At 37.6% G+C, this 12564-nt stretch overlaps 1 protein-coding gene across 23 annotated transcripts in view; it reads right to left on the bottom strand.

The window, feature by feature from the left end:
- Positions 1-12564, bottom strand: part of TCF12 (transcription factor 12) — a 273293-nt gene that overhangs the window by 180624 nt on the left and 80105 nt on the right. For all 23 annotated transcript variants that reach the window (XM_067555900.1, XM_067555916.1, XM_067555903.1 and 20 more), the window contains one exon: positions 1445-1518. In XM_067555900.1, the coding sequence (XP_067412001.1) occupies positions 1445-1518 (74 nt within the window). The remainder of the gene's footprint in view (positions 1-1444; positions 1519-12564) is intronic.

The following is a 12564-nucleotide window of genomic DNA, read 5'->3' as shown; positions in this document are numbered from 1 at the left end:
AAGAGGCACAGTGCTTAGGTCAACATAATTAGGTTGATGCAACAACAGTGCAGACACTGGGTTGCTTACACTGACTGTTGCTGGCTTTCAGAAGCCATCTCACAATGCCCCACACTGACAGTTCAATCAGTGCAAGCGCTTCTAGTGAGGATGGGCATCGACAACACAAGGAGCATAATGTGGACATGGAGAAGCAATTTAATTACTGTGGTGGCTGTATATCAATGTAACTTAAGTCAACATAATTTTGTAGTGTAGACATATTCTTTGTGAAGGCAAGTCAGTTTTCGTCCTCACTGTGTAAGTCTAAATCTGATAGTTTTCTTCTGCCTGAAATTTGCAAAAGGAATGCTACAAAGTATCATTTCAGTGTAGTATCATTAGTTTTACAAAGTATCATTCAGTTTTAAGGTATCATTTCTTCACTTGAGATATACCTGGTCTCACACTCTGAGCATGCAACTGGAAGCTAGAACTCCTACATTCTAAGCCTGCCTCCAGCACCAATTCCACCTGCAACTCTAGCTTATACTTTAAAATCATCCAGAAACTTCAGTGGGTAAAAATGCAGCTGTCCACTTGCAAAGTAGTTTTCTCTCACACAGAACATGTTACATTTGTGCTCCATGTTCTGCACCTAGTTACATTCCAGACAAAATCTGGGATGCTGTTTTTAATTTTACAGATTAAAACGTGTTGGGCCTTGGTTATCTCAGAGCCTGCCTCTCTCCCTTCGTAATCTCTCAGCAGCAGATATCAGCTGAATAACAGGAGCTAACAGATCTCTAGTTAAAGTGTAAAGGGGAAAAGGAACAGCGTTTGCACAGAGGAGGAGTCCACTCTGAAATCTGTTTCCACCTATTAGTTCATCAGGAACAGAATTTGTTGACTTCCTAGAAGGAAGGGGAGAGGGGCATACATAAAGAGGAGAATGAGCAGGTGAGAAGGATTGTGGGCGAGCGACTTTTGGGGACAGAGAAGATGTTTTAGTTTTTGGACATTGGTAAAACTGAATAACAAAATAATTTACAAATTATTTCATCATTCAGTTTTACCAATCAAATTTATTGACAAGTATTAAAGAAGTTAATTTTAAATATGTTAAAACAGCTCAATAAGCTACTTAGTTTCTATTCCCATTTCCTCACTGTCAAAGGAGGATAATATATCCCTATCACACAAGAATATAGTAAAGTTTATTATTTATAAAACACTTTAAAAATGAAAAGCACTATTTATTTCTGTGCTGTAGAGCACTATACAAGTACCAACTAGTACTATTGTTGCATGTGAAGTCATCAAAACATATCACCACAAGATGTTAATATAAATGTTTGAAGGGATACATCCCTCGCAAATACTGCCACATCAGAGGTTCTTGCTCAGTAATGCCACCTTTCATTAACTATTCCCAAATCTCCTTAGAGTCCATTGGAAATCTTACCCTTGAAGACTCGTATGAGGGACTTGGTTGACCACTTGTTCCCCAAGATGCAGCACCTGTTCGTTCATCCATACCTAACAAAGAAAAGAAAAGTTCATGTGTATCATAAAATGCAAAGTTGGAAAGGTAGTGTAATATTCTCTTATGCAATAGCTTGTATCATTCTTCTACATGTAGCCTAAAATAGTATTTCTAGAAACAAAACAGTATTAAACTAGCAAAACAACAAACAATTGCCTTGCTCTCTGATTAATAAGGTAGTTTGCAAAAGAAAATACAGATTCAGACAACCGTAGTTGGTGAAAAGTGAGTGTAAAGTACTAGATGGCCATTTGTGGAATTTAGTACAAGTGATCCAGGTTCAACACAGAAAGGCAGCACAGTCTGGCGTACCAAGCACAACAAGAAGACACAAGACACTTGAATTCTGACCCTGCACCAATTAATTATTATATGGCTTTCAATAAGTGACAATGCATTTGCCTCCATTTTCCCAATTTGTTAAACAGGGATAATACTTACCTCTTGAGAGTGTTATGAGATTAGCTAGCTAAATGTTTCTAGAGTGATTTGAATCAGTAAAATGTTAAGTATTATTTACAGCTCTGGTCTTTTGTTACCTCAACAGCAGTAACTGTCAATGCTATATGCTGAGAGCGCTCAGCAAAGGTATTCACAGAGTGACATTTATGTTCAGTTAAGCAGCACCTATGTCCAGCTCCAACGCATACAATTAAGCTAGGCTAAGATCAACTTGGGAAATGGTCCTTAAGGCTCCAACTGGGAAGTGGAGGATCTTCCTGAGGGAAAAAAGGTTAAATGGACAGATTCACTTAAACATACGAACAACATTCTTAACTGTATGATCACTGTATGATTTTTAACGTCGCCTGATCTTTGTCCTCATACTTTGTTTGCGTATTGCAGAAATGCCACAATTTCTATCTTAACTTAGGTTCTTTCACTATAAGCGAGACAGTATTATTTTAACATAGAAAGATTAGCAAAGATTTTTTTTTTTAAAAGATTAAGTGCTAACCATAGAAAAAACCCATGGTGTCTCCTATGCCAGTATGCCAATTCTTCCAGTTCTGTCACAACTCCTTTGGATTCAATTCCCTTTATGCAAATCCAGATGAAAGCATTCAATTAACAAAAATAAGAAAGGGGAAGAGGAAATAGGGAGATTTAACCTACTATAGTTTTAGCTGGAAAGTAAAATATTTAACCAATGAAATATTACTTCTTGAACAAGGATATTCATATTGGAATTACTCCTCATGGACAGTTTACCATTAAAGATATTTTTGAAACCCCCTCCCTCCAAACAGCTATTAATAAAACAAACTACAAGATTACAAACACATTCCCAACATATGATTTCCCCTGACAGAGAAAGACAAAAGGATTTTAGGAAATTTGTTTCTTCTGTTTGAAATATGAACTTCTTCAGACAACCTGATCACACAAAACTGATACACTTAATTATTGGAGCACTAGTATTGTACCCAGGTGATAGGTGCAGCATGAAATTATTATTCCAATGGTTAATTCTGTGCACTTACCTGTACAAATAGAATTGCATAGAAGACCAGGAAATTTCTATCCTATATTGCATGTCTCTCTCTATCTAAGCTATCCCGTTACTCCTTCCTCCCAATCAGATCTCTCATGTAAGATTTGGAGTACAGTATATAGTTTTTAATTATGGTACTGCAAAACCTCCCTACATAAAGCATCTAGTGCATGGTTACTTCACACATTACTACTACCCAATGCATTGAGCTCCATAACAATGAAACATTACAAACATTGCAACTAGAGAACAAACATCCATATATGTTACTGTTCACATAAAATTGGCCTAACTGCAAAATAAAAGCATGAGACACTGAGATAGGAGGCACAGAGTACATAACTTAAAGTGTATGGAACTAGGAGTGATATAGTGCTCTAATCACTGTTTCTCTATAGAATGTATTACTGCAACAATATTTTAACTATAGCTTCTTAAGAGACAACATGTAGAAAACATTTTATACTGAATGGTTAATTATACTACAGTACCATCAGCTAAGAAGTGTTGGACCCCCATGGTGTAGTGCAGCAGTGGGCAAACTACGGCTCACAGGCCACATACAACCCATCTGAGCTTTTCATCAGGCCCTCCAGCTCAACCAGCGGTCCACAGAAAAGTTGCAGAAAAAGCTGTGCGGCGTGGTGGCGGCCACTCCCCCTTCCTCCCACCCCTCTTCCACCACGTTGGCCCAGCGGTGCCCTTGCTGGAGCATGGCAGCCCCTTCTCCCCAGCTCTTCTCCCACCACATGGGCCCAGCAGCAATAGAGGCAGCACTAATTTTCTTCACTCACCATAAAGGAGCAAGAGCAGGAAACAGTTTTTGAAACCCACACCCTGGGCATAATCCCAGACTTCTTAGGATGAAGAAGTCACTGTGTGGGGAAGAAAATGGGGAAAACACTATCTAACTATACTATGCTACTATACTACTAAAAAATAACGGTATGTAATAATTTACACCAATGACACAATAAAAAAGGAGCTGAGGCTCAGACCATGTGGCAGTAAAAAGGAACTAGAGAGGCGTTGGCACACTATCTTTTATGTCCTCGGTTTGGAGCATGAGGAGAGCTCAAGTGCATGTGTGAGTCAACGAACACTGCCTGCAAAAAATTCCGGACTCAGGCACATGATGCGAATATGTATCCCACGTGTGGCATAAACATGGAGACTATCATTTGAAGAAGAACTTGTTTTTTCTGCCACTTACTGTTCCATCATTACTCTGGCTGACTATATTAATACTGGATATGGATAACTCAATTTCTATGAAGTAAAATGTGTCGTTTTCCTTTCTCACCACAAATAATTTGTTTTTCCTATAAGGTAGCAGAATGTGAGTAGTAGAGAGAGCGCGTGTGTGTGGACGTGCGCACGCACGCACGCGCACGTATTTACTGTAATAAACTACCTGTAAAAGACAACATGGTAGGGCTTTAAATACTAAATACAGAAATCCAAACTCTCAAATCTTAAATCCAGTTCACATAGTTTTAAAGGCTTAGTTTGTCTTTTTTAAAATGGCAAAAAGTACAGTATTTTAGATTTCAAACTCTTTAAAAGAAAAACTCAAACAAAAAAGAAAGATAGCTGCCTTGTTACTCTACTCTGACATATGCATTCATTTTGAAAAACAAGTTCAAATATATTCATCTGGGGAAAAAAAAGGTACTGGGTTTTATGACCAACTGAAATGAAAATTTTTGTTTTTGCTGGTATAAGACAAAGAGGACCATATTTAAAACTTATTTCAACAGACAAGCTCTAGTGCTCTTGTAAACAAGGCAACAATAATATACTTTATAGGTTTACCATCTGCTATGGTGATGATCAAATAAATGATTTGATCGAAGAAATCAAATTGTGGATTGTTAAAGCAGGTACTGAAGGTATGAGTTTCTATCTTTTATAGCTTCTTTATCCAATTTTGTTCTGGAGTAATGATATTCCTTCAGATAAGTTTTAACAACTGAAATCAATTACAAAACAAGGTACACAGAGAAACAAAATTATATTGATTATATTTTGCATCCTAGACACCCAAACAAATAAATCTACCATTATGCTTCATGTTGCAAATGTCTGAAGTACGAGGTATTATGACACAGGACGTGTCTCTGTTTTATTTCTACATACTTTTTTTTTTTTTTTTTTTTTTGGGGGGGGGGGGGGGATTGTGAATCAGAAAAGGATATTTTTAATTGGCCTTATAAAACAGTCAAGAAATATTTCCTCATAATTTTAACAAAACAAAACACAACTCTCAACCAACTTTCTGAAGATTTTGTGACTCATACCAATATTCTTAAATTTCTGCCTTCTGAATATCACACCCGTATTCCAGTAAGGAAACAACTTGCATGTAAAAATAAATGAAATCTTTTTCACAGAAAAGAAAAGAATACAAATAATTTTATTTCTGCTAAAGAATCTAAAGTTCACAAGGATACGTATACAAGTGGTTTAGAACAGAGAGAGATTTCCACATATCATGTACTAGTATGAAGAAATGTTATTTAAAACAGAAAGGAACCTAAACAATAGATTTCATGTGGTCTTCTTAAAATACACAAAGCTATGGGCATTTCTCAAATCAAAAGGAGAAATGAAACCTAGGCAAACTATCAGCTATCTAACCACTGAAGTGATACAGGATATAAACCCAGATTCACCACTGAAGTCTGATTCTGAGACAGAATATTTTCACTTCTTGTCAGCTAAATATTGAAGTTTTTCATGGAAAGACAAAGAGGGATGGAGGAAAATGGGTTCAGTATATTTCATGGAAGAGGACCAGATAACACCCAGTGTATAAATTACTCAAAATTAAAAATTCTGTCAAAATTTTGCCATATTAAACAAGAGTGATGAAACAGTCTTGTGACAGGGTCCCTTCCCAAAGCACACCCCTTGTAGCACGGTGTGGCCTTGCACGCACTCCAACCTCAGTGCCCTCCCAGTTCTTCCAATTGCTTATTTGCAGGCCAGAGTACCTAAAGTAATTAGAGAAATCATAGAACTGTATGACTGGAAGGGACCTCAAGAAGTCGTTTAGACCATCCCCCCCGCTGAAGTAGGACCAAGTGTACCTAGATCAACAATGACATGTTTGTCTATTCTTAAAAATCTCCGTTGACAGGGAGATTCCACAATGTCCCTTGGTAACCTTTTCCAGTACTTAACTATCCTTTTACAGTTAGAAAATTTTTCCTAATATCTGACTCTAATCTCCCTTGCTACAGATTTAAGATGATTATTTCTTATCCAACCTTTAATGCACATGGAGAACAATTAATGTTTCCCTTCCTTGGGTTCAATTTATGAAGTCTTTATGAAAAACAGTCTTCTTTGCCCTTCAGGCCCAAACCCCTCCCTTTTGGGTTTCCCTATTTCATTCTCATTTCAGGGTTTCAAGTTCCTGGTTCCCCTTCCAGCTACACCTGTACAAGGGAGTTATGTCAGCCCCACCGCAGCTTCTGGCCTCTCTGTAGTCTTTTTCCATAGGCCTCGTCTTGCTCTTGTCCCTGGACTCACAAATCCATTCCCCAGATTAAGAGATTCTACAGCCCTCCTTCATGGGACTGTGCACAGATTCAAGCAGGCATTCTCATCCTACCACTGTCTGGGTTCCAGGACCACTCCACACCGCCTCCCTTATTCCTTCTCCTCCTCTGGAGTCAGCTAACAGCGGGGTTTTATCCTGTTCAGAAGATAGCTCACTGATTAACACCTGACTCCCATTCCCCAAGCTTGTCTGCAGCTCCTTTAAACACCTATTTCCTTAAAAGGGGCTATGTCATGGAACAGGGTTGGGGGCCCTGAGCCCCACTACTCCTTCAAGGGGACTACCATCCTGTTAAAAGCCTAAAAACAAATTCAAGTCTGATGAAAGAAATATTATGATACTACTATCACATATTACATTTAGTAAAAGGAGTGACTGTGGACTGTTTTATAGTATACTGATGCAAAATATAAGTCTACTTTGAGCCTGGTAAAGTAGTTGTTCCAAATAAATAGAAGTTGAGCATTTCATTAAAAAGTACTTAAAAAAAAAAAAACTATTCAGTCAACAAAAGGCTAGATTCTAATGTGTTATGCTAGTTTAAATTTGAGGTAACTCACCATCATCAACTGTGTTAGCTCAGGTTTACAACAATGTGAATTTTGCAGTCTCTAATCTTCAGTATTCAATATCAAACATCTAAATCATACCAAAGCTGTATTATACTACAATGAACTGATGCAAGGATTAAGAGGATGATGACTGGGGTGCTGGATATCTCAGCTATTGTTGTTAATGAGACCTTGCCTTCCACCTCCATATCCCTCTTTGAATTTGAGAATCAGGCAGCAGTGACCAAAAGTCACTCTTAATAATAATAATCAAAAACAAATAACTTATATTTATAAAGCATCACTCATCCTCAAAAATTGAGAAGAACTTCACTTATGGCATATAATTAAATTACTCACACAGTAAAGCCATGCAACAGCCATGTGGGTTAGCATAGCAATTATTTTGCACCAGCATTGCTATACAATGTTTATATTTTTTTAGTTAGGGAAGTTGTTAATTTCCCCAATTGAAAAGCTGCAGTGGGAAGAATGCAATTACTCAAGTGCGAAAACAGGAAGAATGCAATTATTCAAGTGAAAGTTTCAGCTGGGATTGACAACCCTATTTTTACAGATAGTGCAAAAAGATCTCTTAACGACCACTCATGATCAGGACCGAAGTACAGCGCAAGGCACATGATGATGCCTGCACTATACATGTTCTATGTATAAACAACAGACTTCAGTCTCAAGGGGTAACAATTTAGCACATGTTAATTGTTCTACTTTCACAAGCTAAAAAAGTAGCGAACCCATCTGTGCTTCTAGAAGCACTGCTTAAACATGTATTTTAAGAAGCAAATGACCAAAAACTGCTTTCCATCCAAGATAGCACAGCATTTTTGGCTATACACTTCATCAATTCTTTTTCTAGCATACTAAAATAATTGGGTTGTATAGATTAGGAGAAAATGAAAAAATAGGACTTAGGTTTACACAAAATGACAAACCCATCTTGTTCAAACTGGAAAACTGCATGCAAAAGGTTTTTTGTTTGTTTTTAGTAGTACCCATTAACATCATAAGTCGGCACCAATAAAGCAGTTCCTGTATAACTATCAAGTACATTTTGGGGTTTTTCATCGATTACCTAACACAAATTGGTATTTAACTACAGCTGTGTGAGCAATTACTATTCTTAGCTTAATTCTTAGCTTATGTATTCCCTCTGTTGAAGAGTCTTAGACTATTAGTTCCTGTAATGGCAATATACTTAGATCAACTTCTGCCATTACTTTTCTCTGTTTTCCTTTTCCTTATGTTCTCAATTTGCTAAATCATCATTACATTAATCACTCCACACACTGAACAATAACAGCTGAAGTGAACTTAAATTTTAAATGCAATATAACCTGTACATGACAAAACTTATACATTAAATATATCATTATAATTCATGTATATGTATCCAAACAACTCAAAATTTCACTCGTGCCAAAGGAGAATACCAAATACTTTTGATTTAAGACAATTCTTAGAATGGAAAGGGAAAAAAAATAAAAATTTCCTGGAAGTCAAAGAATATGGGGAGTTGGCAGAGAAATTACAGCAAACCCATGTCTAGTTCCAGACAAGTAAGATAATACTGTATTACAATAAGCCCAAAAATGATTTATCCCAAGACTCTCTGAGTATGTCTACAATGCAATGTAAGCTCAGGGTTCAAACTTAGTCACAAACCTGACCACCCTTCTATCTACACACAAACTGCACTAACTGAGGGCTCGGACCCAGGATTCCTGGACCCCACTGGGATAGAGGTTTTGAGCCTGAATCAAACTAGGACCCAGGGTTCAAGCCCTTCTGCTTTGCAGTGCAGATGCAGCCTCACTGGACTTGTGCTCAGGGAGTCTGCCAAAAGTATTCCACAATCCCATTCTTTGTTCTCTGGACAGTCAAGTTTGGTGGACAGTCAAGTTTTCCCACACTGTATTATGAACAAAGGGCTGCATAATGCAGTACAAGATGCCAGAGCCCCAGGTTAGGACCCAGGGTTCAACAATTCCTAGCCTGGGGTTACAAATAATGGTAAACTCTTGAGCCATAGGTTAGTAAACCCTGGATCTGCTAACTCAAGCTCTACTAACCCTGGGCTTACTCTGCAGTGTAGACATAGCTTTTGTTTCTCAGAAAGTTAGACTTAGGGTAAGTGCAAAGAGAAAAGTAAAAGTTTGCTAAACCTTTATGGATTACAGATAATTAAATATAGGAAAATTATATAAATACACACACACACAAATACATGAAGAATATAATTTTGTATTTCCTTTGTTTCAAAGGGACCAAGTATGATGTGTGGTGAATAAAACAGAGAGAGACTGGAACAGCAAACATTTGGAAGGGAATACAGGTCTTTAAGAGAACTTTTACTTGCACCCCTACCTGCAAACCAAGGATACATTGTTAAAACCTAATTAGCCACTCTCAGGCCCTAAATACCAACACTTATGTTAATCCATTTTACTGACAAATTTTCCTGTGGTTAGTTCAGTTATGACTCAACAGCTTTATATAACCATCCACTAAAAATCAATCAAGACCATGTCACAAGACTACATACAGCAGGCCATAAATATTCAAACTGTAATTCTGTGGCCAGCAGCTACTAGTTGACTATCAATGATATCACTCATTACTGAAACCTGCTAATTCAAGTACCAGGACATCTCAACATATCTCAGTTCATCTGAATTACAGTGCTATGACAGAGATGCTAACTTAATTTTAAAATATAACAAAATGCTGTAAACTTGCTTTTCATGTAGTTTTTGTAAGTGAATCAGTGTAGTTAACAAAACCCTTAAATGTTAGAATAAGAACTTGTCAACATTAAATACAACTTGAGGTGTTCAAACACCAAAACCCAATGTTACCTGGTCTGTGCTAGAAATTTCTCAAAGTTTGTCAATATTTACACCAGTTCAGTCAGTCTGATACTAAAAATGTGATTCAAGAATGAAGATGTAACATCAGAAAAAGACTGGGAATGTCTTACACAATGTCCCAAAAATATTAGACAGCCTTCAGTCTTCAAGGCCTTGTCTCCGCACAACTTTTGTATTACCTAGTTCAATTTAACTAGTTCAATTTCTTAAACAATATAGTTAAATCAGTATAAAAATTGCCCATAGACCAGCCCTAAGTATCAAGAACAAAGTAAGAGTGCCTGAAGCTACCCTGGCTCAGAATTCTCAGTTCAAAGGAGACAAACTGAGGAGTCCAATCCTTTAAGGCAGGGGTTCTCAAACATTTTTTGCTGTCCCCCCATCGAAAATATTTTCAGTCTGGCGATAGCTTTGCCATCAGAGCTGAGTGTCAGCCAGCAGATACCTCTCTCCAGCCACCAACAGCAGCGCAGAAGTAAGGGTGGATGCCATACCATGCCACTTTTACTCCTGCTCTTCTGCAGAGAAATAGCGCTGCCTTCAGAGCTGGGTATCTGCCCAGCAGCTGTTGCTCTTCTGCTGCCCAACTGCGAAAGCAAGGAAAAAGCCAAGGCAAGGAAAAAAATCATAGACATTTGTTTGTATTTCAAAAATCCTCCCAGACAGAGACTGAAGGACCAAAAAAGAAGTCATGTCCAGGAAAACCCAGACATGATAACCCTATTTTTTGTGATCTTGTGACTCCCCTACAACAGCCTTGCAATCCCCTCTTGGGTTGGGAGCCCAAGTTTGAGAAACACTGCTTTAAGGTGTATAATTTACTGGGCTGCAGTCCAAACAACAAATGGGGAATATTTAATGAACACAGAAGAGAAAAAAATGTTAGGGGCAAAATCATGCTTGATTCCCTTCAATAGCAGCAGAATTAGACCCAACATTTCCCCACCCTGACAGCTTCCTTTCCTTCTCCCCGCACACTGCATCAGCTTAAACTCTTCACCCAATCATTACAGGAGAAGTTCTTCATTTGATCCATTTAGTAGCACTTTTGGGGGCCTCAAGAACTTGAGATGGCATATTCAAATTACCCAGTCATAACTCTGAAGGATTCTTGAGGAGGTTAAAACTAAATTCACCAATGCTTAAACTAATTGGCAAAGAATAACTTTTAATTTAAAAAAAAGAAAAGATTTACAAAGACATGAGATACTTTGTTTTGTTGTGTCTTTACACATCATCACTGGATGTGTGTTGAACATACCCTATCAACTGGTACTTTCAGAAATGCCAGAATGATATTAAAATTTATAATTAATGCCTATGTTATGTTAAGAACCTGGAAATAAACTGAAGATCCCAGCTGGGCTGAGCATTATACTTCAATACATATTACTGATAAGGGAATATTACTGAGACATTTCTTTCTACATTCCCCACTTCCCATACAACAGCCAAATACCTAAAGATGTTATAAGAAGAAACTTCTGTGGACACAGAATACCTCACAATACCATTATGGTCTGAAGATTAAAAAAAAAACAAAGTTGTCATTAATTAGACTAGCAAAAGGAGACTACAGAACCCCTCTCACATGTGGGAGAGATCAAACTGGGAATTTATGGTATGATTTTCCTACAGCTATAGCTCCTACTGACTTTGATCAGATTTCTGGGTGTTTAGCATTTCTAGGGGGTCTATAGCACTAGCATACTTATAACAGCTCCATTCTCAGCATCTGGGGACCTTACACAGTATACTAATGCAGCAATGAATTAGGTCTTTCAAGAGAAACTAATTTAAAAAAATATTTAGAATAAAAAGGAAACTTAACAGGAGAGAAAGTGCACTCAAGTTTACCTCTACGATAGGTTTGTATTTCTTACATATTAAATTATTCTCTCTGAAGAGCACATTCACAAGCCTAGCTATAGGATAACATTCTTGCTAGTGAACAAAGGAAGCTAAAAGCTGTACATTGGGAGCTGTTTGATTATAGGCTCCATCAAAGACCTTCATAATAGAAGAATTTTTCCCAAATGAAAAATGTAGTCTCTACATGTAACACAAAGTATATTTGGCATCTTGTTAAATTTCCCCTCCATTATTGCATGACTACTCAACTCAATCAGTGAGGGAACAAGCTAATATTAAGTCACTAGCAAAGTGGGGAACAACAAAAGAAACATACAAAAACACTGACTTCAGGTAGTCTGGTTCATTCCCTCTCCCCTGAAAATTCATCAGAGAAGCTGTTTGGAACTTTTTGTTAATGAATACAAAAGATAGAGGGTGAAATCCTGGCCCCACTGAAGCAAGTAAGAGCCCTGCTTTTGACTTCGATCATGTCAGGATTTTGCCTATAGATTCTACGTCATAATGACTTTGTCAGTCTTTTCCACTGGAGCAATATCACCATCTGCCCATGATGCTGAAATTGTCCAGAGTTGATTCTCTCTGGCTTTTTATGCTTTGAGGATGTAAGTTTAAACCCATCTATCAAAACCCATGAAGATTTGTTTCCTCTGCAGTCAGATAAA

Source organism: Emydura macquarii, unplaced genomic scaffold (genome assembly GCF_026122565.2).
Source record: "Emydura macquarii macquarii isolate MOO-44397 ecotype Brisbane River unplaced genomic scaffold, CSIRO-AGI_Emac_v2 contig_1644, whole genome shotgun sequence".
Taxonomy (NCBI): domain Eukaryota; kingdom Metazoa; phylum Chordata; order Testudines; family Chelidae; genus Emydura; species Emydura macquarii.
Note: the sequence above shows the minus strand (reverse complement) of the source record. Positions and strands in the feature narration are given on the sequence as shown.